The sequence below is a fragment of the Neolamprologus multifasciatus genome, chromosome 23, assembly GCF_963576455.1.
Source record: "Neolamprologus multifasciatus chromosome 23, fNeoMul1.2, whole genome shotgun sequence".
Lineage (NCBI taxonomy): Eukaryota > Metazoa > Chordata > Actinopteri > Cichliformes > Cichlidae > Neolamprologus > Neolamprologus multifasciatus.
In genome coordinates, this window is record NC_140460.1 from 26,357,811 (window position 1) to 26,385,599 (window position 27,789).

The 27,789-nt window shown below is 41.3% G+C and overlaps 3 protein-coding genes across 9 annotated transcripts in view; 2 read left to right on the forward strand and 1 right to left on the reverse strand.

Annotated features, from left to right (window-relative positions):
* LOC146491686 (activin receptor type-2A) overlaps window positions 1-7,432 on the forward strand; it is a 76,922-nt gene extending 69,490 nt beyond the window's left edge. For both annotated transcript variants that reach the window (XM_085150508.1, XM_085150509.1), the window contains one exon: window positions 92-7,432. In XM_085150508.1, coding sequence (XP_085006634.1) covers window positions 92-286 — 195 coding nt within the window. In that variant the 3' untranslated portion in view covers window positions 287-7,432. The remainder of the gene's footprint in view (window positions 1-91) is intronic.
* On the reverse strand, window positions 1,304-15,454 carry orc4 (origin recognition complex, subunit 4). Of its 4 annotated transcripts, XR_014872272.1 has the most exons (15): window positions 15,323-15,454; window positions 14,556-14,629; window positions 14,385-14,461; window positions 11,929-12,019; window positions 11,756-11,831; window positions 11,577-11,662; window positions 11,449-11,497; window positions 11,217-11,368; window positions 10,959-11,132; window positions 9,844-9,930; window positions 9,644-9,752; window positions 9,448-9,543; window positions 9,302-9,369; window positions 8,591-9,163; window positions 1,304-8,155 (listed from the first exon to the last, which is right to left on the reverse strand). XR_014872272.1 is itself a non-coding variant. In XM_085150511.1 (14 exons), the coding sequence occupies exons 2-14, from the start codon at window positions 14,610-14,612 to the stop codon at window positions 8,981-8,983; spliced, it is 1,305 nt and encodes a 434-aa protein (XP_085006637.1). In that variant the 5' UTR covers window positions 14,613-14,629; window positions 15,323-15,454; the 3' UTR covers window positions 8,243-8,980. The 4 variants fall into 4 exon arrangements, 3 of the variants coding, with proteins under 3 accessions (XP_085006637.1, XP_085006638.1, XP_085006639.1); XM_085150511.1 differs by lacking the exon at window positions 1,304-8,155 and having other exon boundaries at window positions 8,243-9,163; XM_085150512.1 differs by lacking the exon at window positions 1,304-8,155 and having other exon boundaries at window positions 8,243-9,163; window positions 15,259-15,330.
* Window positions 15,455-21,264: 5,810 nt separating this feature from the next.
* The window catches only part of mbd5 (methyl-CpG binding domain protein 5), a 48,876-nt gene continuing 42,351 nt past the window's right edge, over window positions 21,265-27,789 (forward strand). Inside the window, exon 1 of one of the 3 annotated variants that reach the window (XM_085151118.1) lies at window positions 21,265-21,399. The gene's annotated coding sequence lies outside the window, so the exon portion shown is untranslated. Of the gene's footprint in view, window positions 21,498-27,789 lie in introns of all 3 variants that reach the window. The other 2 variants (XM_085151117.1, XM_085151116.1) reach the window with 2 other exon arrangements.

Sequence of the window (27,789 nt, forward strand, 5' to 3'; positions counted from 1 at the left end):
CAGTGTGTCCATGCTCAAACTCCAGAAACCACAACCAGCTGAGATATCGTGGTGCTGTTTGGATAATGTTCGTCTGAACTTTGTTCCGCAGGGTCTGGCCATGCTTTGCGAAACAATCGAGGACTGCTGGGACCACGAGGCCGAGGCACGCCTGTCCGCCGGCTGCGTCGAAGAGCGCATCGGACAGATGCAGCGCCAGGCGCCCGTCATCGGCCCCGAGGAGATCGTCACTGTTGTCACCATGGTGACAAACGTGGACCTCCCACCCAAGGAGTCCAGCTTATGATCAGCCAATCAGCCGACGCCAGACGAGCTCTAGCGAAAACACGGATCAACACGAGGGGATAAATGGCCAACCCTGGTTGGTTGGCTTTGTGGGGTTTTTTTTCTTCTTCTTCTTCTTTTATTATTATTTTTTTCCTTCCTGTTCCTTTAAGTGCGGGCCGCTGCTCGCATTCAGGAAACGCCCCTTGCGCCCGCCTCACCACATCAGTTGACATCCACCTCATTTTGATAGGCGTGCTTGAGGATTTTAACGTTGAACTCTCTGCCATCCTGAGCGGACTCACTCAGGATGTTTTACCAAGCCACAGCACTGACATGCTGGGACAACACTCTACAGACACTTTGATCATGTATTGTTTTTATATACACATATACATGCAAACGCACGCACGCACACAGACACACACACACACATGTAGGAGGGCGACGTGTTCTGCTCTGAGAAGATTCTTCGGAGAAATTTCACAAAACTCTCGGTGCATTTTAGTGTTAAAAAACAACAAAAGAAGAAAAAAAAAAGAAAAGACGAGCGTCCGGCTCTTGATACATTTGCTGTTTTCTCGTGTGTGTGTGTGTTTTTTTTTCTTTTTCTTTTTCTTTTGTTTTTTTTGGGAGACTATCGTTCTGCCAATAAGCAACGGCTTCTGAATGTTTATAGTGTAATGCTGCTGTACATAGTGTATTATGGACCCAGACAACTTGGTAATCAAGCTTATTTTAAATGGGGGGGAATGGGGAGGGGGGTCCATTTTCAAGCATTACGACGATAAAAACCATAAACCTCCTTCAACCAGGTATACCTCAGTTCAGATGGACAGTTTTAAAAAAAATCAGTCCCCCTCTCCCCGTTCACGGTCATCGCTCGCACTTCCTTTACAACCTTTTGACCCTTCGTCAATCAACAAAGCCTAGACACACACAGACACACACGGCCATACAAACCGTAAAAAAAACAACACAACTTTTTCCCTTCTTCGTCCCCTTCCTCTCTCTCAGTGTCTACTTCAACTTTCTCCTGTTGTTTGTTTTTTTTGCTTCTATCAGATGTTCATGAGAGCGGGATAAACTCATGACCCCCCGACCACCACCACCCACACCCTGCCCACACCCATGATAATGAAGTTGTCGTTTAAAGTTTTCTTTCTTTTTTTTGTTTGCCGTGTCAGCCGTCAGCAGAGAGTAAATACCCAATGCTGACTAGCATGAATTGGAGTCACGAGATCTCTCTCTGGATTAGCGCTGGGTACCAGGTATAATGATACCTTCTCTTTTTCTTTTTCTTTTTTTTTTGATATTTAATCAGAGATATCAAACTCTCGGGTCATATTCTTGTTCATTCATTGTGAAATAAATTATGTGTTGTTTGATTATATTTAGAAAAATCAGATTAACAAAAAAACAAACAAACAAGAGGTCACCTGGCATGATTATTTTTAGGAGGTATCAAATTTGAAGTACAGTTTCCAGAGGTACCCAGCCCTACTTTGAAACTGTGCCTGTATTTAGCTGAGCCAGCTTGCTTTTGATTTGATTGCACGCATATTTTTATTTTATTTTTTAAATTAAGAGTTTCTGCTCTCTTTGGATACACCTCAGGAATCTTTGCTACTCAACACCACGCCCTCACATCCTCATCCTCACCTGTCTCGAACTGGAGTACCTCCTCTTTCGCCGAATCTTGCACCTCCTATGTCTCTTTCTTGCCTCGTCTCCACTTGTTAGGGTTTAGCCATGCGGTAATAGTTCAGTGTCTTTAGTCGGTTTGAAGAAAACTGTATTAGGTAAGGTTGGTCGATAACTAAAAGTGGACATAATCTGCTCCCCATTCTTTTTAAGTAGCCAAGCATGAATCACAGTTCAAAGTAATCCTTATTCATCTCATCTTCTGAAAGAAACCGTCACATGATAGAGATATTATATTATTATATTAGGACTATCCACTTTTTCTGACATAAAGTTCCACCAGTCATTTAACGCCAGATCCCCACAGCATTCATTAGTCATACTGATCTCATTACAAAAAAAAGAAAGTTGAATTATCAAGGATGCAGACCACTGAATTAATTCCCACAAAAATGAAGAGAGATATTACTAAAGACAGGAAAAAATATCAACCTGCCCAAGCAACACAGTCAACCTGACCTAATGTATCTGTAGAACCAAAAATCTGGTCTATGTTTTAACCACCTTCATTCTGCACTGTTCCAGTTTAGACTTAATTAATTGGTTTTGATGCCTTCTCTTGAGCTTGGCCCACTGCCGTTGGAATTTGAGGGTTATTTCCCTAGGGCCTTGGTAACACAGGCCTAGAAACCAGTTGGTGACCCCATGACAACCAAAACCCTCCTTGTGATTTCTTTGGTTACCTGTAGCTTTCAGAGAAGACGCTGACTTATCTGCAAACACTCATTATTTAACCTCTGAGACGTACTAGAAACCAATAATGTTCCCCTTCAAAGTAAAAGTTCTTAGAAACCCCTAAAACCACTTAGCTTGACAGTTTGAAACCCTTGCCGACCCAACCGGCACGCTCACACAGCTAACCATGGTTAAATGAGTGGAGACGAGGGGATCTCTCCTTTCTGTCTTTCATCCTGGTGCCATTTCTACGTGTCGATATTAGTTAATCTTGTAGATGTCAGGCAAAACGGATGTATCTGTCGTTGTTGCGAAGGCGACAAATGACGTTTTTGAGTCTTTATTTCCTCTGAGGGATATTGAACACTGGTGCCGGCAGACCTGCAGTCTCTCCTCAAGCTTTGGGACGGTTTCACATATCACAGTTTAAAATCAAGCTCTGTGTGCAGTTAGAAAATACTGGGGGGGAGAAAAAAACACAAAGAAACTTCTTTGTATCCAAACCATTCACATTCAAGACAGTGAGGCTTTCTTTACAGCACTGTATTATGACGTTTTGGTGAGCAAGAGCCAGTAAGTATACAAGTAAAACACTAAGACATTAAATTGATTAGTGATCAGTTGAGCAAATCTTTTCATTTTGCACAAAAAAGTCTGTAATGAAGCTAAATGTTTGGAGAATGGAGATGTGTGCCAACATTTGTACCAATCAGGGCCAAATTGTTACGTTATCCCACCTAAATCTAGAAGATTCCAAAAAAAAGGATCTTCATAGTTGAACTGTAAAAGTTCTTTAAGCAAATTTGACAGCATAAGTTTGAGGTTATTTCCGCACACCATATTGCAACAACACCGCAAACCTGAAGGAAGTTGAAGCCATCATCTTATTTACATATTGTAGCATGAGTACAACTTTTTGCATCAGTGTTGCTTCCTTATGCTGCTCCACTGCTGTTCAAAAGCACCCGTTGTCTGAGGTCCTCGCAAAGCTTGAACAGTCAGGGACGATCAGTACTGCAAACCCCAGCAGCCCTTCAGTAAGTACTACCTCACTTGCAGGGATTTCTTGAGTATAGAAACTATGGCAAATAAACTAAATTCATAACCAGGTTGCTAAAAAAAATTTCTAAATGCTCTTGATTTAAGGGAAAGGTTTCAGTTTAGGGGTAAACTTAATTTGTTCCCTGAAGGTCTGACAGACAGAAACAGAATAAGGCTACAAAGAAGTTTCCTCATTTCCACCACAATGTGTTTTCTTGTCCCACAAAGGGAGATTGAACTGCAGAACGAAAAGGATTCTTGAATGACACCAACATAAGGGAAAAACAGTATTATTCTTTTTAGTTCCCATGTTTGTGTCCTCAAATGCAAAACCTACTCACCAGTGTTCCAGCAGCCAAGTGGATATCCAAAAACTGCCTCCAAACTGGTTGGTTACCTGCCAAAGTGGTTGACAAATCTTATCAGCCACGAGCAAAGAAACTCGCTGCTGTTTGGTTGGCAGTCACATCCTAAGCACTGTAGGGGAAAGACTTCCGGCTTGAGTTTAAACTGCACTCAGAGAAACCGACCCAAACCGACAAATACCATTCAGGGATTCAGTACTATGCTTTTCTAAGTTCTAGCGAGTTATATGCAACCAGTGCCGCAAACTACCCTACACTTCTGTAGGATCAGCTGCAGGAGTGAATTTCAATACACACACACACACAAATAACTTGTAGCATTTTTTTTTTTTTTTTTAATCCGTGACCTTGCATATTGATATGTTGTATTTATTTTTTAATTTACTGGCCTGAGGTTTTGGGGATTGGAGCTCGAGTGCAACTCGGAATAAAGTTCTGGCATGAGCTTTGGTTTTTGTTGGGGTTTCAGGGTTTGGGGTGGGTTTTCAGTTGTAATTCAGGAACTACTTTCATTAATTGATTCAAAAAGAAAAAGATATAAACTTTACTCATGCTTCTTTCTATTCAGTCTATGGACAAAATGACCGAGAATGAATGTTCTTCAGACTCCTGGATTCCAGTATTGTGTGTACTTCGATGGATTGAGCCCGGCCCTGTGTAACTTTAGAGGGCTTTGCGTTTGGCTGGTTTCGTGTGATTGTGCCCTGTCCCGTAGAAACTTGCAAAGCCCAGCGTATTTGGACATCCATTCATACACCTCTCGGTTGTACCGGCTCTGTGGTCCATTAGGACCAAACCGACCATCCAAAGGACGATGGAAAAAAGGTTCTCAAAAACCTCTGGTCCTACCTTTGTTTTAGCACCTAAACTTCCAAAACAAAGCAGATATTTGGTTCTGTTTGTCTTCACCTGATCAAGTACCCAATTAAAGCAATTGACAACAATCTTGTCTACCATCCATTGGTTCCCCTCAGGTCTAGACCATGCCTGTTCTGACTCCACCAAAGGAGCATCTACATGATGCATTGCTGAACTGAACTTTGAGAATCTGTAGCATTAACTTCTTGCACTGAAAAGTTAGGAAACTTCACCAAAAGAGCTTCTAAATACGCATCTCATTTTAATAGGTGGTGCTTCTAAAATAGTCCAGAATGAACATGGCCCTATGGATCTATAGCTCAAATATTTAAATTTTGTGAGGTAAAGTTTTTCCTCTGGAAATTTTTTGAAAGTATTTGAGACATTTGATGTAGTAGATGTATATTTTTCTTTAAACTAGCAGCTTCTTCTGGAATCTCCTTTATTGGCAAAATTAGCTTCATTGTAGGGGGAAAAGGTAGAATTCTTTTTTTTTTAATTAACTTTTTGTCTAGAAGAAGCTTCAAAGAATTATTATTCATTGTCATTGGTCTTGTGAGCACCCCCAACTGAACGTCACCCAGTTTCTCAGCAATGGGTAGTGAAATGGATCCTGTTAGAGTGATTCAACTTTGGAAGCACCAGTTAATCAAGTCAGTGAAAATGTAATTGATTGGATGTTGTCTCTGTAATGAAGATGCCAGCAGAGGTACACCCCAACCCCGACAAATGCTCATGAGAATCCTCTTGATTGGTAAATGTTCACAAAAGAGGTTGCACAGCTTTCTAGATGGCAACGACAACTGCAGGGCCTGTTATACCCAATGTTCTCACCCTTGCAAATGTTGGTGAACACTAAAAGTGCTGTCATATCCACTGGCCACACTTTGGTGTTTTTTTTAGCTAATAGCATCAGGGGTTTTGTCACCTTTTCAGCTAGTGCAGGAGCTACCAGATTAAATTGCACTTTCTGAGTTTCCTGTTTTGATCTCTGGCACCGTTGTGGAGATTGTCTTTTGTTCAGGAGGACAGTGCAGCGAGTAGCGAGGCAGTGTTGATATCAGTGTTTGCAAGATAGCTGGTCTCCTCAGCTTTTGAGGTGAGCTTTGGAAAATAGTCCAGTCATATTCGGCCCCCCTGATTTGTATAATTTATCTTGAACTTCAGCCTTATCCTGATGAGGAGTTGACTTGGCAACCTGAGAGGAGTGAAAAGGATGGATCTTTTGGATATTTAAAGGTGTATGGATGGGTCCTGCGCATGTTGAAGCTTTACATGTTTCTACCTTGACTTCCTCCAGCCCAGCACCTCACATTGCTGTGCATATAAACAGTGAAACATTTGTGTCTTGTTGCCCCCACTATTTTAAGCAGTCTAGGATCTGTACAGACATAAATACCTGTATCAACTATATACTCTGAGCTGAATCTTTATAAGTGCGTGTTGAACTTCAGTGTTTCCTCTACATTCATTTATACTTTTCTTGTGTTTTGACTCTGCACCCAGGCCTGTAAAAGTTTCCCTTCACTAAGCTGGAGGCTCATTGGAGTACTTTGTAAGGCAGAAAGAAAACGAATTGTGATGGTTCAACCAAAGGTGTTCCTCTGGGAGCCTGCTTGGATCCCCTGATGGTTACATTTTAAAAAGCCCTCCAAGCTCTTTAGGAGCTGTTGCAATATTCCCATACATGCTACTACAATCATCCACTACAGGTTATTTCATTCTAACTTCCCAGTCCCCTCCTTTTTCCTGCTGGTGGTAAAGAGTTTTAGAGGAAACATTGAACTCCATTGACCCCCACCGCTAAGACTGTCTTGGCAGTAAGAGAAGTCTGGTTACCAGGCCTGAAATTTCTACAAAAAACCCCCACAAAACAAATCAAAAAAATAACAAAACAAAAAAAAATAAAAACACTACTTTGACCCCACATTTCTCGAGGCTGTCGAGTTGCAGCGCTTATCCAGGGTCTGCCAACACTGTCTCCAATGCCAATGATGCTCACAGGTTGTTTAAGGCTGGGAGAAACTGATCAGTCTGAACATGAAACTTCAGTGTCATGTTTTAAAAAGAAAAAAAAAAATCCTCTCTTCAGTGATGAAAATGTCTTTTTTTCTTTGCTCCTGATACATGTGACTGTACATTTTATGTTACTGAGAAACAAATGTGAAAATAAGAAAGAAACTAAGGTCTGCAATTTCAAACTGGAAAGTGAAGTACATCAATCAAACAAAAACAAAAAAAGAAACAGCCCACTGGGTTTTCCTGAGCAGGAATGAGTCTTTACCAGCTTCAAGGATGTCCTCATCCTGACCTCTGACATCTCACAGAAGGGATGAGAGGAAAATCTCTTGAAAAAGTGTTACAGCAGAGGAAATGAACTCCATGAACCGTGTGTACATTATGGCAGAGGAGGCAGGACTGATCCCTGATTAGCGCTGCGACTCTCGGCTAATGTTAGCCGGCCATGGTTTTTATCAGCTGAAGTGATCCACGTGATGTAAATAAATGTGTTTTTAGATTGTGAATGTGTTTTCTTTCCTTTTTATCTCTCTCTGAATCACTGCAGTCTGGAGTTTTAACTCATTTTAGAGGCTTGGCGTTTTCCTGGAAACAGTTTGGTTTTCATTTTTAGTCATAAAATAAATTTCGATACATCAGATTTTAAGAGGTAAACCCTAACCAATGCAAAGACAGTTATCTTTAACAGGTACACCTTGCTAGTACTAGATTAAGTACTTTTGTCTTTAGAGTTGTCTAATTCTTTGTTAGCATCACACAGTTACTGCAGATGAGAATCTCCTGTTCCACCACATCTCAAATCTGCTCTATTGGACTGAGATATGGTGACTGTGGAGGCCATTTGAGCACAGTGAAGTCATTATGTTCATAAAACCAGTTTGAGATGATCTGAGCTTTTGTGACATGGTGTACTATCCTGCTGGAATCAGCCATCAGAAGACGGGTACACTGTGTTCATAAAGGTATGGGCTGTGCCCGTGTCATGGCTCTGAACTATGGAGCACAGTTACCTCCTTTCCTCTCATTCAGAGAAATAGATTGGCTCTTCTTAAGGCTGATACTCACAGGTTCCTTCACTCAGAAACAAGCCTTGCTTAAATGCTCAGTGCTCTGTTTAAGAAAAGGCAGTTAAATGGAGGGTGGGGGGCTGGGTTCCCTGTTGGAAACATGAGGCTTATATTTGGAATTGGCATTGCTAGTACAGCATGGCATTGCACACTGAATAAAATCTTTAAAACTGTAGCCACAAATACATAGCATATTTAAACAGTTAAAATTAGTTTTAAAAAAAAAACAAAAAAAAACTTCATGTTTATAAAGCTGGATTTATGCAACAGAAACTTTGCATAAAACAAAAATTTATGCCTAGAAACAAAATATCTACCAAGAGGACATCTTGTAATTAAATGAGTTCTTTTTATTGCCACTAAGGTGAATCTTCATTCAGCTCACGGCCCATCAGGAGTCACACTGCTGCCTCTAAAACGACAGATATGACCCCGACTGGAAGCACATTTTGGGTGCAGGCCAGTCAGGTGATCATTGTGCATAAACTCTGTAAAACAATCGTGGGAGCAGCAATTCTTGTGAACTGTGGAGGGACACATGCCTCACTGATGCTTCAGTGTGTTTAAAAACAACAACAAAAAACAGACTTTTGGCACAATTACACATATTTTTGTCCAAGAAATCAAAACTACAACTTTCATCCAGGTTATTGTCAACTGCACAAAATCACCACTAGATAGCAGCATTCAGCAGCCTGATGCTCACGACCTGAAAATGATGAAAGTCCAACTATTGATCAAATGACACAAGCACATTAAGCTGAGGTTTTGTATTAAGTAAGTCGGGGGGGTGGGGGGGGGGTGTCTATCTTCAGCATAAACCTCTTTAACTGCTTAGAGGGTGAAACATTTAATCGCACCAATGCCAAACTATTCATTTCCTTTTATTTTCTGATCGTTTAGAGTAGGCAGCAGTGCAAACCTTACGCTCTTCAGTCCAAGTCAAAACAAGCTTCACAGACTCTGAATTCTAAATGTTCTGAAGCTCTACCCAAATGCCGACATGGCCCACTGCTTGACGTCAGTGGGGCACTGTGGGTACTTCTGCAGGGCCTCCATGATCTGGCTGTGGTCCAGCGTGAGCCTCATGAGCTGGTACTCCCTCTGGACTTTGGCCGAGGAACCATCGACAGGCCGGATCAGCTCCAGCTGCTGCAGGTGCTCGAACGCCTAAAGGCGAGAAGAGATTAAGGGTCAGTCAGCAAACCGATTGTATCGGTGTTCAGGAAATGTCCACTTTCCGCCTGGTGTGGGGTGGGGGTTTGGTAGGAAAGACAGGGGGAAGAGTTTCGAAGCGTTTCTACCAACCTTCATGACAACAGGCTGCTCAAAGTTGTACATGGAGTTGGACTTCCTATGCAGGAACTTCTTAAACTCTGGAAACAATCAGGCACGAGTGAAGAAACAGACGGGACAGCTTCTTCTACTTGTGTAATTTAATCATGCGATCGTACCATTATGGACCATCTGAAGGTTAAATGGCTCTCCTTCATACACATCATTGAGGTGCTTAATGGCGATGACCAGGCACAGCTCCAAGATGGACAAACCTAAAGGAAAACAGCTCACTTAGACGCTTCGGACCACGGGTAGGAAAAAAAACCCCAAAACAAAAAAAAACAACAGTCCTTTGTTAAGATTTGTACTCACCATGGAGCATGTTAGCCGTGGCGTCAGCAAAACACATCCGGCTGGCCTCGAGCAGGTCGGCTGGTTTGATGGTAGGTTTGGCGACAGAGACGTGACTCAGGCACAACATCTGTAAAGATATTTAGTACGAAAAGAAACAATGAAAGAAAAGGAAACACCCAAAACTTCCCCAAACCGAACATCAGAAATGTTCTTCTCACCAGCAGCATGTGCAGAGAGCGAAAGTCTTTGCTGGAGTTGAAGTGTCTCTGCAGGACTTCCTCCACAGATTTGTCCTCACACAGAGTCTGAAGAACCAAGAAAACAAAGATCAGTACTTTGTGTTTTGTATGTCTGCACTTCTGTTCTATGTGGAAAAGGTGTGTCCATCGTCTGCCGTTCAAAAGGAGGCCAGAGATGACATCGCTGTCTGAACCATGTTAGCTGGGCAGTGATGTTACTACGGTCACTCAAACAACTCAAAATTAGACATTTTCTGAACTTTAGTGAGCTAAGTAAGGCTTTTAAGGCACGAAGAAGGTAGAGCACAAAAAACAGCAGTACCATGCAAAAGCCAACAATCGTTTCATTATATTTTGCCACCAAGCCATCAGACTGTCATTTTTTAAAGTGGTCTTGAGCAACAATTCTTCAGGCTTTCTGAAGGTCTTTCCAAGTTTTCCTTTGGACAATGCTTTCTTTTTCACTAAGAGCCATTAGCAACCATGGCATATCTCAGTAAGGTATTCAGAGTTTTCTTAAAACATTTCAGAAAACTGGACAAGTGAATAACAAAAGTGGAAAGAGAAGAAGTGCAAGTCCTTTAAAACATACATATATTCACCGAAGTTTAATCACAAACGGTCTCAGTGGCTGTGAAGAAGCCATTCCTAATGAAGGGAAACAGTAAGAAAAGGCTGAGGTGTGAAAATTACACAAGAACTGGACTGAAAATCAGTGACAATGGGTCTTGATAGTGATGAATCCACATTTGGAGTCTTTTGCTTCAAATCATTGTCAGTATGTACGGGGAGACGTACAACAGTGAGTGTCTACAGCCATCTGTAAAACACGGTGGAGGCTCCATCGTGGTTTGGTGCTGCATTTGCATTTGGCAACAGCTTCAATTTTTAATCACGACAATGATCACAAACTCACTGCCAATGCAGTAAAGACGTACCTGGATAGAAGGTAAGGATCATGTTGACAGACCAGAACAAAAGGCAGAAACATCCAAAGAAGAGCTTTGAATGTCCTTCAAGAAGCCTGCAGAACTATTCCTGAAGACTACTTAAAGACGTGACTAAAAAACTTTGTGTCTGCCTGCTAGCTTCACCTTTACACCAGCGTTCCACTCCTGAGCGAACTTCTTGTCAGGAAAGCTGTCCGGCAGGCTGAGTTGCGTCCAAACCCGTTCCAGGTACTGGGTGAAGTTGAGACTGCTCAGCAGGTGGATCTGACGGTGGGAAAACCGCGACTTTACCCGCTTCTCCAGCAGCTCCAAAACATCCTGAATGGAAAAAGTATCACGACACTTATTAAAAACACCTACCATTATCTAAGTAGGGTTTCTGAGAGGTGTTCTGAGGCCCACCAGTCTGCAGGTGACGCCGACCACGGCGATGGGAGCCTGGGCGGACTGGGAGACGTCAAACAGGTTGTAGAGCAGAGTCTGGTTCTTGTGGTGGGCGAATAAGTCGAACTCATCCAGGACAAACAACACTGGGCAGCTACTGCTGCGATTGCCTTTTAGGGAAAAACAACAACAAAACATCAAACCTGTCCCTCTAGTCTGAAATCAGCTTTAAATATTTGAACTTTCTCACCTTTTTTTAATGCCTCCAGGAGGAAAGCCAGATTTTCAGCAAAGCTTCCCTAAGAAAAAAACGAGGTAGAAAGATCTTTGTAGTTTTCAGAGCTGAAAATGTTAATAACGGTCTCTCTAAATACTCACAAACACTTTGTCTCCAACAACATTTTCCAGGTGGAGCTGTCTGGTTATTTCTTTCAGCGCTGTTCTGTCATCAGTCTGCAGGAGACCTGCGGCAAACACACAAACCCATCCATCCAATTCACATTTCCAGCAAACGTGTGGGTTCTTAAATTGTGAAGAATTTAAATGAGGTTTGGTACCACTGAGGTGAACTTGAAGAAGGTTCTTCTGCACCTTCTCCTCCTTCTGCAGGTCTCTCAGCACGCACTGCAGCAGCTTCAGGCACAAAACACAAACCTCACAGGATTCACAACAAGTCCACACTTTAAAAAAAAAAAAAAAAATTAAAAATTCATTTTTTCCCACGGCTCACCATCGTTTTCCCTGCTCCTCTGGGACCCACGATTAGCACAGAGTTACTCTCCCCGTGGATCGCCGTCCGCCTCAGCAGCTCCAGGAGGTGTCTGCAAACACAATGGCTTTAACTACAATACCCACAATGCTTAGTAAAATATACACCCCCATCTCCTGCTTCTAATAAGTGGAAATCTCTCACTGGGGAAGCTCGTGTTGTGGCCGAGTCGGCCAGGAAACTGGGACAGAGCTGTCACCCAGGTGCAACTGAACTGGGCCACTGAAACTCACACCGAGCTCCAGGTCTGCTCTTAATTATAGATGACAGTTCTACTACAGGCCTCCTAAACCATCCAACACCTGTAGGAACCGAAGCCAAAACAAAAACAAACACCCTTTACAGGTTATTTGCCTTTCCCAAACACTTAGGACAAATTATTCATGGTTTTATTTTCACAAGGCCAGATTACAACCGATTCCTCCTCTCCTGTATAAACAGCAAGGCTGTAATGGCCTCGAACTTTTAACCTTTTACTGATCACTAGTAAAGGTACCTTTCGTAATTACACCCTACATACTGTCACTATGTTTCACCACAGTGGGCAGTGTTTTACCAGTCAGTGTGTTTTTACATTTCTAAGCCTCTTTCCAGACCTCCACTTTAAACAAGAATGTTTTTAAAGGACAACCATAACTACGTCACAACACGCAGGCACACACACATGCAGGCACACACACACACACACACGCAGGCACACACACACGCACGCAGGCACACACGCACGCAGGCACACACATGCAGGCACACACACGCACGCAGGCACACACACACGCACGCAGGCACACACACACGCACGCAGGCACACACACACACGCACGCAGGCACACACACACGCAGGCACACACACACGCAGGCACACACACACGCACGCAGGCACACACGCAGGCACACACACACGCAGGCACACACACACGCAGGCACACACACACGCACGCAGGCACACACACACGCAGGCACACGCACGCACGCAGGCACACACGCACGCACGCAGGCACACACGCACGCACACACACACACACACGCAGGCACACACGCAGGCACACACACACGCAGGCACACACACACGCACGCAGGCACACACACACGCAGGCACACACACACACACGCACGCAGGCACACACACACGCAGGCACACACACACGCACGCAGGCACACACGCACGCAGGCACACACACACGCACGCAGGCACACACACACGCAGGCACACACACACACACGCAGGCACACACGCAGGCACACACACACGCAGGCACACACACACGCACGCAGGCACACACACACGCAGGCACACGCACGCACGCAGGCACACACGCACGCACGCAGGCACACACGCACGCACACACACACACACACGCAGGCACACACGCAGGCACACACACACGCACGCAGGCACACACACACGCACGCAGGCACACACACACGCAGGCACACACACACGCACGCAGGCACACACACACACGCAGGCACACACACACGCAGGCACACACACACGCACGCAGGCACACACGCACGCAGGCACACACACACGCACGCAGGCACACACACACGCAGGCACACACACACACACGCAGGCACACACGCAGGCACACACACACGCAGGCACACACACACGCAGGCACACACACGCACGCAGGCACACACACACGCAGGCACACACACACACACACACGCACGCAGGCACACACACACGCAGGCACACACACACGCACGCAGGCACACACACACGCAGGCACACGCACGCACGCAGGCACACACGCACGCACACACACACACACGCAGGCACAAACGCACGCAGGCACACACACGCAGGCACACACACGCAGGCACACACACGCACGCACGCAGGCACACACACGCAGGCACGCAGGCACACACACACGCACGCAGGCACACACACACACACGCAGGCACAAACGCACGCAGGCACACACACGCAGGCACACACACGCAGGCACACACACACGCAGGCACACACACACGCAGGCACACACACACGCAGGCACACACACACACACGCACGCAGGCACACACACACACACACGCAAGCACGCAGGCACACACACACACACGCACGCACACACGCAGGCACGCAGGCACACACACACGCAAGCACGCAGGCACACACACACACACGCACGCACACACGCAGGCACGCACACACGCAGGCACACACACACGCGTTGAAGCCATGAGGCAGGAACCTGTGCCAGTCAGTTCTCCAGTTTCTTTTCTCGCACTGATTGTCTTGTTTCTTATTTTAATATCCAACTTTGTTTGGATTTAACGTTCTGATTTTCTCTGTGATTTTCTTGTAAACTCTTTTTCATGATACTATGATATGATTCTTTTTGGTAAATGTGTTGACGTTATTATAAAATCACCTCTATCCACAGCCCCTGTTGTTATGAACTTACTTGTACTGAGCTTCTACTCCCTCTGGTCTGTCAGGGAGCCGCCTCTCACAAAACCGCTCCCTTAAAATCTGCTGAACCTGCACAGAAACATGTATTATAAATAAACTACATTTTATTAGGTATATTTCAGAGTATGACACTGAAAAACTCACTAGCTGTTCATACACACACCTGTGTGATGCATTCCCCTATAGGCAGATGAGCATCTCTGGCCTTCCTCTTACTCATGATGATGTGACTGTCAACTGCAAAACGTGAAAAAGTGGGAAAACAGGTCAACTTCAACATGCCACTAAATTCATTTTCAGCGGGATAATACTGACACTTTACATTGCCGTTAGGTGTCAATTAAATGCACTAACATGGTGGAAACAACGGTTTTAATTCCAATAAATAACTCTTTTCCCCGCTTTTTTTAAGTTTACGCCAAACGTAAGACTAATAATCACCAAAACGAAATAGCATCACTTCAGGACATGTTTACAGTTGTGCTGTAACCAATGTTAGGGTCGATAACAGGTGAGGATAAAACACTTCAATTCGGCATGCAGCTGATGCAACGATACCAGTCTAATCTCATAGCTGCCTTTGACTGCTTATCTTACAATTTGGTCAAAAAATGAATGTCTAAATAGATTTTATGTATGCCGAATTAGAAAGCGACTCATAAGTGTGAGAATCCGTCTCGGACTGCATTCAAGGCTGAGATCATATCGGCCGACAAGTCAGGAGAACACAAAATTGTCATTTTTACAACAGAACTTCGGTGATACACGCTTGCGACGCAACCCAGGGCTTTACTCGAAGATCTGCTCGCTAAAAGTGTGCTGAAGAAGCACGAATGTTTTCCATTTCTAACTTTGATTACTTCTACCGTTGTGTAAGACAGGTGTCAGCTAGCCGAGCTTCTTTTCACACACACATCAGAACAAACATACCGGGAGCAACGAAGAGACGCCTCAATCTTCGCGGGAATACTCCTCTGCCAGCGATGACGACTTCCGGCTTTGACTATATCTGCTTTCTGATTGGCTGTGACTCAGAGCAACGCAGAAGAGAAACGCTGTGGTTGTAGAATTATATTATTCACACGCACACAACCACACGCACAAAACCACCAAATAAAAAATGATTTAAAAGAAAAAACATGACATATAGTAATGTGCAAACGTCAACAATTGTTTCTTTATATTTTGTTACCAAGCAGACAGGCTTTGTTGTATTGTTTTTAAAGTGGTCTTGGGCAATAGTTCTTGAGGCTTCCTGAAGGTCTTTGAACGTTTTTCTTTGGACACTGGCTGCCTTTTCACTAAACCACTATGAATCATTCAAGCATAAAAAAGACTGAACCACTGTTGTGCAACCACAAAACACATCATTTGTTCTAATGTCTTTAGTTGGATCAATGAAAAATGTCAAAGATAACACAGTTTGACAGACATTAAACAGTATTTTTGTACTAACAAAGATGATTCTACTGATTCATCTACTGTTCACTGAAGCCTCATCAGAAATGGTCTCAAGTACAGATTTACATTTGAAACTATGTAAGCACAAAGCTATTCAAATACATCAATAATATTAACATAAATCCACAACAATTTAAGTCACGTTGTGATTTAATAACTGTATCAGCAGTAAAGAGGACATTGCAAAGAGGTTATATTTGAATGTGAATATTTGAATAACCCATTCACGTGTGTACAGATTTTTGAACTTGTTTAAAAATATTAAAATGACAAAATATTGTTTTATTTTTCATTTCAATTTAAAATACAATATTTTTAATTTGTTATTATAACAAATGACACATCCTTGTCTTGAGGGCAAGAGTTAAAAAAAAAAGTCTTTTTATGCTTTTCATGAATTTTACATGAATATGATTTTATTTGTTGAATTTTATATACATTTTATTGTTGAATTTGATCCTGTGCATTTCCGTTCTACAGCATTTACTGGCTATGAAATGAAAACAATATGATATTATATATATCATTCACAATTCAAGTTTTGTAGATTACTTTTTATGTTATTTTTGTGAAATTAAAATAGCAGGATGCTCTTAAGAGATTTTACATCTGCATAAATGCTAAAAACAAGTCATTTTGGCCAGTTGTTACAGGTGGTTGCTAGGCAACATGATGGCATCATAACATTTGACATAGATAAGAGCCTTCAGGAGCCTAAGACATACTTGTGTGCCAAGTTTGGTTGTGCTGCTTGTGATCATGTAGGAGGAGTCGGTGGATAAAGAAATGAACACACAGACAGATTTTATGTGTTATAGTAAGATATATAAGAAATAGTCTGTCGGCACTGACAAAGACTACAATTATGTGTTATTATATATATATATTTATTTGTGAAACTATAACAGCCACTTCTGCTCTGGTTTGATAAAATTAGGAGGGATGGCTCATGTATATGTCTAAAAGGCCGCCTGCATAACAGCATCTTTTACTCACTGAAGCTCTGGAGACACTTAAACGCTTCCTGCGGCTTTTTGGTTGACTGATGAAAAGGGAGAAAAAAAAGACACAGCAAACCGCCAGATATCTCGCAAATCGTCTCCCTCTCTCCGCTCACATTTAGCCTGTCACATTATTCTAAAATACGACGCTCCGCTCGCACATTCAGCCCTCTGTGTTTGCCCTTAAAAATACATGAAGCGCTCCTTCCTTCAGCAGCCCTACACTGAATTCATTTAACGTCTCCTCGGGTTTGACCTTCACACAAAATTCAGGGGTTTGCACCCTGAGCTGCATCTCGTCCTCGCTTCAGACGGCTGAGCTCATGTTTTCTTCAGCTTTTATGACCTTTATTTATCTCAGGAAATTATTTTGCTGAGTGTCTGTTTTTGCTCCACTGCCACTTTGTGTTGTTTTTTTTGTTTTTGCACGCAGCCAGTCAAAATGAACCTTAATGAGTGTCATCTTGTTCATAAATATGAACTGTTTACTTTCTTCTAAAAGATGTTCTTGTAATTAATCATTATCATTGCAGTTTGTAGCTTATGGTGTTAAACACTTATCAAATTACACTTCATAGACAGTGTTTAACAAAATACCGGTAAGGTATTAGCAAAATAACTGGTAATGGGATTGTTTTTAATTAGGTAGTGACTTTTTTTCTAACCCTGTGAGTCCACATATTCTGAATTTTAATATGTAGCCATTGGCTTCTGATCATTTTAGTACATTATGCTTAATATGTAAAGACCACCTTTTATTTTTTGACAAAGTAAGACATGGTAATGATAACGTTACAAAAGTTAAAACTTCTGTAAGAGGTCTTTATGTTAGCTTACCTTCTGCAACAATGACCCCTTCCCCCTAGCCCCCAAAAAGGAAAACAACAGTTGTACTAAATTAATTTCCTGTCACTTTTTGTAACTTTTAGAATTAATCAAAGTGATTATTTGGCATGAACTCAAACTATTTTGCAGATTAAGTCAGGAGAACTTAAAGATCACTGTGTTCATTTCTATTATTTCTGATGTGAGCCAGTCATGTCCTCCTGAGAACCAGCCTCCTGAGATTCTGGTCCATGTTGACATGACAGCATCACACAGTTGCTGCAGATTTGTTGGCTGCACATCCATGACATGAATCTGCTGTTCCACCACATCCCAAATGGGCTCTACTGGACTGAGATCTGGTGACTGTGGAGGCCATCTGAGTACAGTGAACTCAGTGAACTCATTGTCATGTTCAAGAAACCAGTTTGTGATGATCTGAGCTTTGTGACATGGTGTGTTATTATGCTGAAAGCAGCCATCAGAAGATGGTACACTGTGGTCATAAAGGGATGGACATGCTCAGCAACAACGCTCAGGTAGGCTGTAGAGTTTCAATGATGCTCAGGTGGTACTAAGGACCAAAAGAGTGCCAAGAAAATATTCCCCACACCGTTACACATCCAACACCAGCCTGAACTGTTGATACAAGGCAGGATGGAGTCATGCTTTATGTTGTTTACACCAAATTCTGGCTTGATCCTGAATTGTATTAGTGGAAGAAAGTGGACAGATGTAATCAAAGTATACAGAAGAGCATCTCTGAACAGGCAACACACTGAATGTTGATGCAGATGGTCTACGGCAGCAGAAGATCATAGCAGGTGACCCTGCTAAGAACAGGAAACTGAGGTTACAGCTCATCAGAAATAACCACAGCCCACCCATCTTCAGTCAAAGACAAAGTGCAGCCTGTCAATCCTCGCTTAAAGTCAATTAATGAGACTTAAACAACTAACCTAACCCCATACATGTTTTTGGACTTTGAAGAAAGGAGTTTGCATCCAGTCCACTGGATGAATCCAACCTAGGAGCCTCTTGTGAGGTGACAGTGCTGATGACTGCACTGCAATGGCAGCCTTCCTTGGTTATAACAAGTGTCTTGTCTTGGTTGGCATATTGATTATTGTTTAAAATTGTCTAGTTTTAGTTTCATTTTTTGTAGTTTCAGTTTTGCTTTGCAAAGTCAGCTGACTTGACATCTTGATACCCAGTAAACGTCTCCATGAAAACCTCGTTGGGGTGTTTGTGTTGTGAATGCGTCCAAACTGACAGAAAGAGTGAAAGCTGTATATGAAATTTATATAACTAATTGTTAAGGTTTGTTTTAGTACTTAATATAATCATGCCACAGTCAAAACAGTGTTATTACTAACAAGTTGCCTCTAAGTCATTTTTCTGCAAGTAAATTCAACATTATTTATTTGTAATACAAAAAATCTGATGTATTTTGTTACCAAGGTTATGTTTTTAGTAGGATTTGTGTGTGTGCATATCACCATCCTGTCTGTAAACACAATAACTTCAAAAGTTGTGAATGAATTCTGATAAAACTTTGTATGAGTGTAGAGTGGGGTCATGTTAACAATCCATTCAAATTTGGCTTACATCCACCAAGGTCTTCAAGGTCAACTCAATGATGTATTGGTGGAAAATGGACTAAAAGCCTTATAACTTGAAACTATGATATGTAGTGTCACTGTAGTCAACATATATTACTAGTTTTATTAATTAATATTCAATAATCATCAATTTGATTTGATTTTATGACTTTGCTATGCACATTAAAGTAACAAGTTACAACTGTCAAATACATACAATTGAATACATGTACAATGTTCCATTTTTGAGAAAACAAAATCTTGTGATTAAAAGCTTTTTCCACTTCATATTTATTTAAATAAATGTTATTAAACATTGAAATGAACAGTGTCTATGGTCCCAACTCTAATAACAAGAAATGATATAAAAAAAGAGAGAAAAATATAGATCAGCAAAAAAAATTTATGTACTTTTTTTAATTGAACAGCAAGCAGAAATACTTGTGTGTGTGATTTCCATGAGGTCTTTAGGTTAAAGTCTTTATCTAATTCCAGTGATCTACAGTGTAAAAAAGTATATTAGTATGGAAAGATACCGAGGCAGTGAGGAAAAAATGTAAGAAGCACAAAACATAGTGACCAAAAACTATGAAAATCATATAGGAAGACAAAAACAAACTCCAAAGGATTTAAAAAAGGGAAGCAAAATTGTTAATAATAAATAATAATAAAAGAAATGAATGGTCTTTTTGTCAGTCTCCAAATAAAAGCAACAATCTATTCAAAATACAGTAGGAAAATGAAAAAAAAAACCCCCACAATGCATCTCAAATCCAACAGAATGAAAGTGAAAGCAGGGAGTTGTTTAGTATGGAAGGTTGTTTCCAGCACTGGTAAGTTTAAGTTTGAAACTGTTAAATTACTGACCATCTTGAAACTTCTTACTTCTGAGTAACTCCAAATTTCGAGATACCTAACTCAGAATTTCACAAAGTTTTCATAAGTTGTTAGTGAGTATCTCAAAACACGGAGGTATCTTGAAATTTCAAGTTATTTCAAGCTTGAAATTTTGAGATGCATAACTCGAGACATGTAAAATTTTGAGATACATAAATCAAAATTTTAAGTTGATTTGAGTGAAGTTGTTAGATACGTTTTCAGTTTGTAATTTTATGTCTTAATGTTAAAATAAAAATCTTGAGATTTTGATTTATTAAGACCAAATTTTGAGATACATAATTTGAATACTTGCATTCTGAACCCCAAATTTCACATTAGGTATTTTAAAATGTCATGTTACTGACGGATTATTTCAAAATTTCAACTTGCTCAGAAGTAACTAAAGGTTTTTAAGATATGTTATCTTGGAATTTTAAATTATTAGCTGAAATTTTTGAATAACATAAATCAAAATTTTGAGTTATCACCTTGAAATTTCGAGGCTTTTGGATGGCAAAAAATATCCACCCTTTTACTGGCAGAAGAAAGCTTAAAAAAATCAGGAAAATGACACAATAATGAAGTAACTTTTAGTATCATTTTTACATGTGTTTCTGTATTTTTAACCACACATTGAATTTATTGAATTTTACCTTTTTTACAGAAACTTACATTATATAAAAAATGATAATATATTGGCAGCAAATGATCAGTATATTTTTTGTTTTGTATTTATTTTTGGTGTATGAGTGTATACATGAGTGTATGAGTGTATACAGGATGACCTCAATGACCCACAGTACATTTGTAATGTACTGTGAAACGTTTCCATAGTCTTTAGGAAAAAAAAGAATAAATAATAAAAATAAAATAATAAAAAATAAAACCAGTTCTATATCTCCCAGGATTAAAGTCAAATATGTGGAAAAAGGGATAAAATAGTTTTGCAGCCAATTCTGCCTCAGGGGTCCCTGGAGGCCCCTCAGGCCTCAATGTGGGACCCGCCGGTTCAGGCTGTGGCTCAGTGTGAGGCCCCACCCCAACCCTCACATCCAGGTTACCCCTAACTTTTTCCCCTTTCTTTTTTCCCCTTTTGGCCATGCAGAGCTCGTGTATGTGAGGAAACGTGCATCACCTCTCCCATCTGCTGGCTGGTTGAGCTCGGCGCATGCGCAGTGTGGCTCTCCATCATTTCCAATATCCCAGTGTAGGAGAACCAGCAGAGGCAGAGAACTAATGGGTAGGCTGCTTATTCTTATTTTTCCTAAGCTTGCAGACGCACTGTTGCTCGCCCGTTTCGCTGTTTCGGCTCCGGTACGCATTCGCCGGGATGCCCGGGTAAGAACGGATAGTTTACGGTTTGATTTGACGCAGACAGAAACGTTAGTGCCTGAAAAGCGTCTCTCTCTCTCCCTCTCTCTCTCTTCTTCTTCTTCGCTCTCCCCTCTGCAAACGCAACGGGCTTGCACGGCTGTTAGCTAGCATGCTAAGCTAACCCGTGCTAACTCGGCCTTACCCCTGGCCTTGCCTGCCCCCCTCCCCCTTTGGCTCGAAACCTCAACGGCCGGGCCTAGCTGCTTCTTCTCTCTCTCTCTCTTTTTTTTTGTTTTTACTTCGACAATATGAAGTCGGAACCCCGGGCCTGCTGGTCCCCGGCATGCACGAACCCAGCTCCGCGGTTCCAATTAAATGCTAAAACGTTATTAGCGTAGCCGAGCTCGTCCTAATTCATTTTCGTTACAACAAGCTAGCTAAGCTAACGGCAGCTAGACAGCTGACGCTTGGCAGGCTAACCCCCCAGCTAGTTCAGATGCTGTGTCCAGTGCATCAAAAAGGCAGTCAGACAGGACTGATCCCGCTTGTTGACACGGTCCCCTCTTAATGCGGAGGCCCCTCACACGATGGAGTTCGAGCTAATGGTTATTAAACCAACATTTGGCTCAGTTGATGAGCAGCCCCAGCTAATGTCCACCAGGCTAATTGGCTATTATCTAACGTTTAGGTTGTTTTGGTTGTGTACACAAGCGGTTGTCATCTTCCTCCGGCTTCGGGTGGGTGAAAAAGTCTTGTCATTCAGGCTATGTGGCTGTCAACTTTGAAGGCTGCTGCAGGACAATATGGCTCATTTATCCCTGAAGCTTTCCTTAGCCAAATCCAGCAGGCAGGAGCTACAGCAAGATTTAAGTGCTGTGCTGAGAATTAATGGGTTTAATCTAGCCAGCGGTGGATATCTTATGGGTCAGGACAGCGTGTCTAACCTTTGTGGTGTTGCAGGTTTATGCTTAGCAAATAGAAGGTGCTTTGTGCTGGTAGCTCTTCACTTTCATGAAACTGGACAGCTGTAAATATAGATGGAAATTCACTAAAAAACCTTCATATTGAACATCTTCAGCGCAGTCTCGCAGCAGTTTATGAATTAGTTGCAACCTTTAATCTATTGATTAGTGTTTCATGTACTGTACTCATGTACTGATTTGTGTCGGTGTACGGCAGATTAATGTTTTCCACTTTAAAAAGGTGAAAGGCAATAGAAAAGTCTTTAGCGGCCCCTCATTTCTGTATACTTCTCTAGGAAATGGGAAATGTGTGCAAACATAAATGAAGATACAGTATATAAAAATGGACCTGTACAGTTCTGTACAGTTCTGCTGGGCTTGAATGTCAATATCTGGTGTGACCACCTTTAGTCTTCAACACAGTCTGAACTCTCTTAGGTAGCGTTCTTGTCATTTCTTTAAGTAGTCTTCTGGAATAGTTCTCCAGGATTCTTGAAGGACATTCAAAGCTTTTCTTTGGATGTTGGATGCCTTTGGTTCTGTTCTTAGTTATTATGAGGTCCAGGCTCCGGGGAGGCCAATCCATGACTGACAGTGTAGCATTTTGTTTTCTTTTAGTGCACTGGCAGTGTGTTTGGGATCATTGGTGCATCAAAATCAGACTTCTCTGCATTCATACTTATTTTACCATCAGTTTTGACAAGATTTCCCACATCAGTGGCTGAAATCTAGTCCAAAACCATGATAGAACCACTCACAGTTGTACCTGTCTTTACATACTGGCAACAATTTGAAACAAAAATGTCAAATTTGGATTCATCACTCCGTAAGACCCGTTACAACTGATTTTCTAGGCAGCCCTTTTGTGATTTTGCATAAGAACATGACTTTAATATACTGTTCATCTGCTGTAGGCCTTCCAAGTCTTCTTGTGTCCTCTACTTGTTCAGTTTCCTCAGATTTATTTTAAGGACATGCTGCACACCATGCTGAGATAAACCAGCTAATAGCTCTTTGGGAATCAGTTTGTTACTTTTTGAACCTGTCAGTCCGTGTTATTGTTGGCATTTTTCATACTTTCGACTAAAAAAAATAAGGAAAAACTATGACTGGACTGAACCCCAGTGGGGGGAAAAAAACAGTAAATGCCCAAAGAAAAACTTTGGGAGACCTCCAGAAAGCCCGGAGAACTATTGTTCTAGCTTTAAAAAATAGCAAAGTCTGGCTCATCTGAAGCAAAATATAAAGAAATAAGGGGTGGCTAAAGATTTTCACAATACTCAGGTATAGGTTTAGGTACTAAAAGCTACTGTACAAGTTTAGAAAAAGATCATGGCTTGGGTTCAAATACAACCGTTGCTTCCTCTTTTATAGCTTTTTTTAATTTTTATTTTGCTATTGGGACATGTCACTGCTGAAGGGTCTTAATGCGAACACAATGCAAACACGAAATATACCATCTATTGAAATACATTGCTTATAAAGTTGTGCGACCTACCACAAAAAATCCCTATAATTTGTGTCCTTGTACATCAACAAATCAGTCTCTTTTTGTGACACTTTCATGTTTCGCTGTGAAAAAACTCTCACAAACTGCATCTGAAAACCCTCTCAACTGTTTTTCTTAATTAAGGACAAAAAATGACAATAAGTAGTTCTTTGAATGCACAGATATCTCATCTGGGTAAAAGCATTTCTACCTGTAATTTTCCCCTTCATATCTATGTTTACCTGGACTCTAATTTTCAGACTTTAATGGGATTAAAAGCCCAAACAGAATAAAAATGCCCCATATAAACACCTTTGAATGCATCTGACGTAGGCTCACTTTGTTGTAATTAGTGTACTTTTTCCAGTACCGATACACAGGCACCAACTTTCTGCTAATACCATGTACTAAACCAGTACTTTTGTTAATGAAACTGTTCTTACTTAACAAATTTTTCTGGCACAACTTCACCTAATTCCAAGGTGCATGAAGAAGACAAAGATCTGATGACATGAAGACTCCAGTGACACTTAAAGTATTAGGGAACAACTTTATTGGTTTTATTTTAGATTTTATTGTATTGTCAAAGATTATGTAATTGCCATAGCTCCAAACGTGGAGCTATGGCAATGTATTTGCGACTTTTACATCAGACTATTCCTAAATTAAAGACGTCTAAAAACAGTGGTATGTGCTGACGAACTGACCGGAGTCTTCACTAAAATCTTCAACCTTTCCTTGTCATTAAACACCGTCCCACCCTGCCTCAAAACCTCAATCATCATCCCCATCGCTAAGAAGACGGCTGTGGACAGCCCAAATGACTACAGGCCTGTTGCACTTACGCCTGTAGTGATGAAGTGCTTTGAGAGACTGGTCTGTCAGCACATCAGGGCCGGTCTGCCTTCCACTCTGGACCCCCACCAATTTGCCTATAGGACAAATCGATCCACCGAGGACGCCATCACCATAGCGCTCCACACTGCGCTGAGTCACCTGGAGCACCGAGGAAACTATGTGAGAATGCTCTTCTTGAACTTCAGCTCAGCATTCAATCACATCATCCCGGAGATCCTGGTCGAGAAACTGTCTAACCTGTCTAACCACCTCCATCTGTCTCTGGATCAAGGACTTCCTGACAAATAGACCACAGTCTGTCAGACTCGGCCCCCACCTGTCCAGCACCATCACACTCAGTACCGGGTCTCCACAAGGATGTGTTCTGAGTCCCCTCTTGTTTACGCTCTACACATCCGACTGCTCCCCTACCCATCTCTCAAACACCATCATAAAGTTCGCGGATGACACCACAGTGGTTGGACTCATCTCAAGGGGGGATGAGTCGGACTACAGAGATGAGGTTAACAGATTGACTGAGTGGTGTTCAGCTAACAACCTCCAACTGAACACCACGAAAACTAAAGAACTTATTTTGGACTTCAGGAAGGGCAGAGCAGACCCGGCCCCACTCTACATTCACGGGAACTGTGTGGAGAGGGTACACTCCATGAGGTTTCTGGGCGTGCAGATCTCTGTTGATCTCTCCTGGACTGCAAATACCACGGCGTTGGTAAAAAAGGCCCAGCAGCGTCTCCATTTTTTGAGAGTGCTCAGGAGGAACAACCTGGAGGAGAGGCTGCTGGTGACATTCCATAGAGCCACCATAGAGAGCATCCTAACGTACGGCATAACAACGTGGTATGCAGGGTGCTCAGTTGCAGACAGGAAAGGACTGCAGAGGGTCATCAACACAGCCCAGAAGATCACTGGCTGCCCTCTGCCCAGCCTGGAGGCCATTGCAAACTCCCGATACCTCAGCAGAGCTGGCAATATCATTAAGGACTACTCTCACCCCAGTAATCAACTGTTTGAACTATTACCGTCAGGCCGACGGTACAGGTCACATAAAACCAGGACAAACAGATTCAGGGATAGCTTCTTTCCCAGAGCTATCACCATAGTAAATAAGCACAAAACAATTAAACCTGCTTAACCATACTTGCCATTGTCACTATACTATGCTGCTATTCATACTATCATTATATTATGCTGCTATCCTGTATATATTGTACTTATTTATTGTCTGAGCACTACAGTTGTTTTATTGTACTTTTTATATTTTATATTTTACATTTATATTTATTTTGCTTTTTGCACCAAGGGAGTGGCACTCCAATTTCGTTGTACTTTGTACAATGACAATAAAGGCTATTCTATTCTATTCTATTCTATTCTATAATCTTTTTCATGCATTGACCTCATAAACTTGGTAAATTTTTTGGTGCGTTCTATCAGCTTGTGTCCTGCATCATAAATGCTTGTGGAGGTATGTTTCTCCAAGCTGGTGCTCTGTAATGACCTTATCTTTAAGAGTAAAAAGTGAAATAAAAAGTAGAAACAAATGTACTTAAAACCATAAATATTCAATTCAAGGAGAGATTTGTGACTTTCACGTCATAGTATTCTTGAAAATGTGCTCTATGCCTTTATTTAAATGTGTATGGAGGTATATTTCTCCACAACTAATAAATGGCATTGTTTTTCCTAGCTGAACTGGTCCTTTTAACTTAGTTAATTATATACAGATTATGAGAGTTAAGAGCAACCCCATAATAGGAACGTCTGTCATGAAAAGAACATACAATTTCCAAATTTAGAGTTTAAAAATAATTATTTTCAAAATACATTTAAAACAGAGAATGATAATTCAGACATAGATGCAATATTCATAATTCTAACAGTTAAAAACAACACAATAATGAGGCACAACAATAAAAAGACAATTTTAATCCAATTTCAGACAGTTCATTAAATCACATGCCAAAAAGACTGAAATAAAAGACAAGATATTGAGAAAGATGAATGCATGATGTATTAGTGGCTTTGCATGTGCAAGGAAATGATGAAATAAACATAGTATATACAAAAGGAAAAATAAATGGATATATAACAAATCTCTAAAATATCTCTCTATCTATTTGTGAATAATTGTTGTGTGTGTGTGTGTGACATCACACAATGTTTTGTTCAGATTTGCCCACCTGTTAAGATGCTATGGTCAAAATGTGCAAAATAATTATATATAAATGTAGTAGAGGCCACTTTGTGCTCCTACTTAGAGTGCATGTATCTCTGTATGCAAGTATTTCTGCTAGAAAGAGAGAGGATGGCTGCAATTTTAAGAAATCTGCCAAATTTATACTAAACAAGCTGTCCATTTGCATAAAGGCAGCTTTTTTTTAAGTACGTTTTGCCACTTCTAAAAACAACAACAACAATGTTTCAAGCTGTACTGGTCCTATTCAACAAGTTTATTATATACCAACTCTGAGTTAAGAGTAACCCAATAATGGAAATAGCTGTGCTGAAAAGACTAAGAATTTCCAAATGCAGTGTTGTTCTTGTGTTTCATTTTTAAAATTATTGCTAAATAGGTGGACAACAAAAGGAAAATGCTGTTGTTAAAGTCACGTATGCATAAAGTATTCATGACTATTCAAGTTTGTCAGATACTGCATAGAGAAGACCTTTGGAAGGGTGTTTCTCCTCTTACGAAAAAAAAAGGGTTTCTGTGATTATTAATAAACTCTTTAGTGATTAAAATCAATGGTGGGCACATTGGTGCCAAAAGACCATCCATATCTGAATTTAGGGATTTTTATTCAAACATCTGCCAAAAATATGAAATTTAACAAAAAAGCTGTTGAGAAAGACGAATGGATGACGTATTTGTGACTTTTACAAAGAAAGCAGTGTAAAAGATGCTTTTCACGTTTTTAAATTTGCTGTTCTGGTAGCTTGATAAAGACTCTTGTGGGCTTTTTACCGCCAGGAATTTTTTTTACATTTTTTTTTAGTTAAATTG

Coding starts and splice junctions, on each gene's coding strand:
- orc4 (XM_085150511.1), bottom strand. CDS start 14,612: ATGAGTAAGAGGAAGGCCAGAGATGCTCATCTGCCTATAGGGGAATGC. Junction 11,369..11,448: donor CCTGGAGGCATTAAAAAAAG/GTGAGAAAGTTC, acceptor TTTCCCTAAAAG/GCAATCGCAGCAGTAGCTGC. Junction 9,931..10,958: donor AGTGGAACGCTGGTGTAAAG/GTGAAGCTAGCA, acceptor TTGGTTCTTCAG/ACTCTGTGTGAGGACAAATC.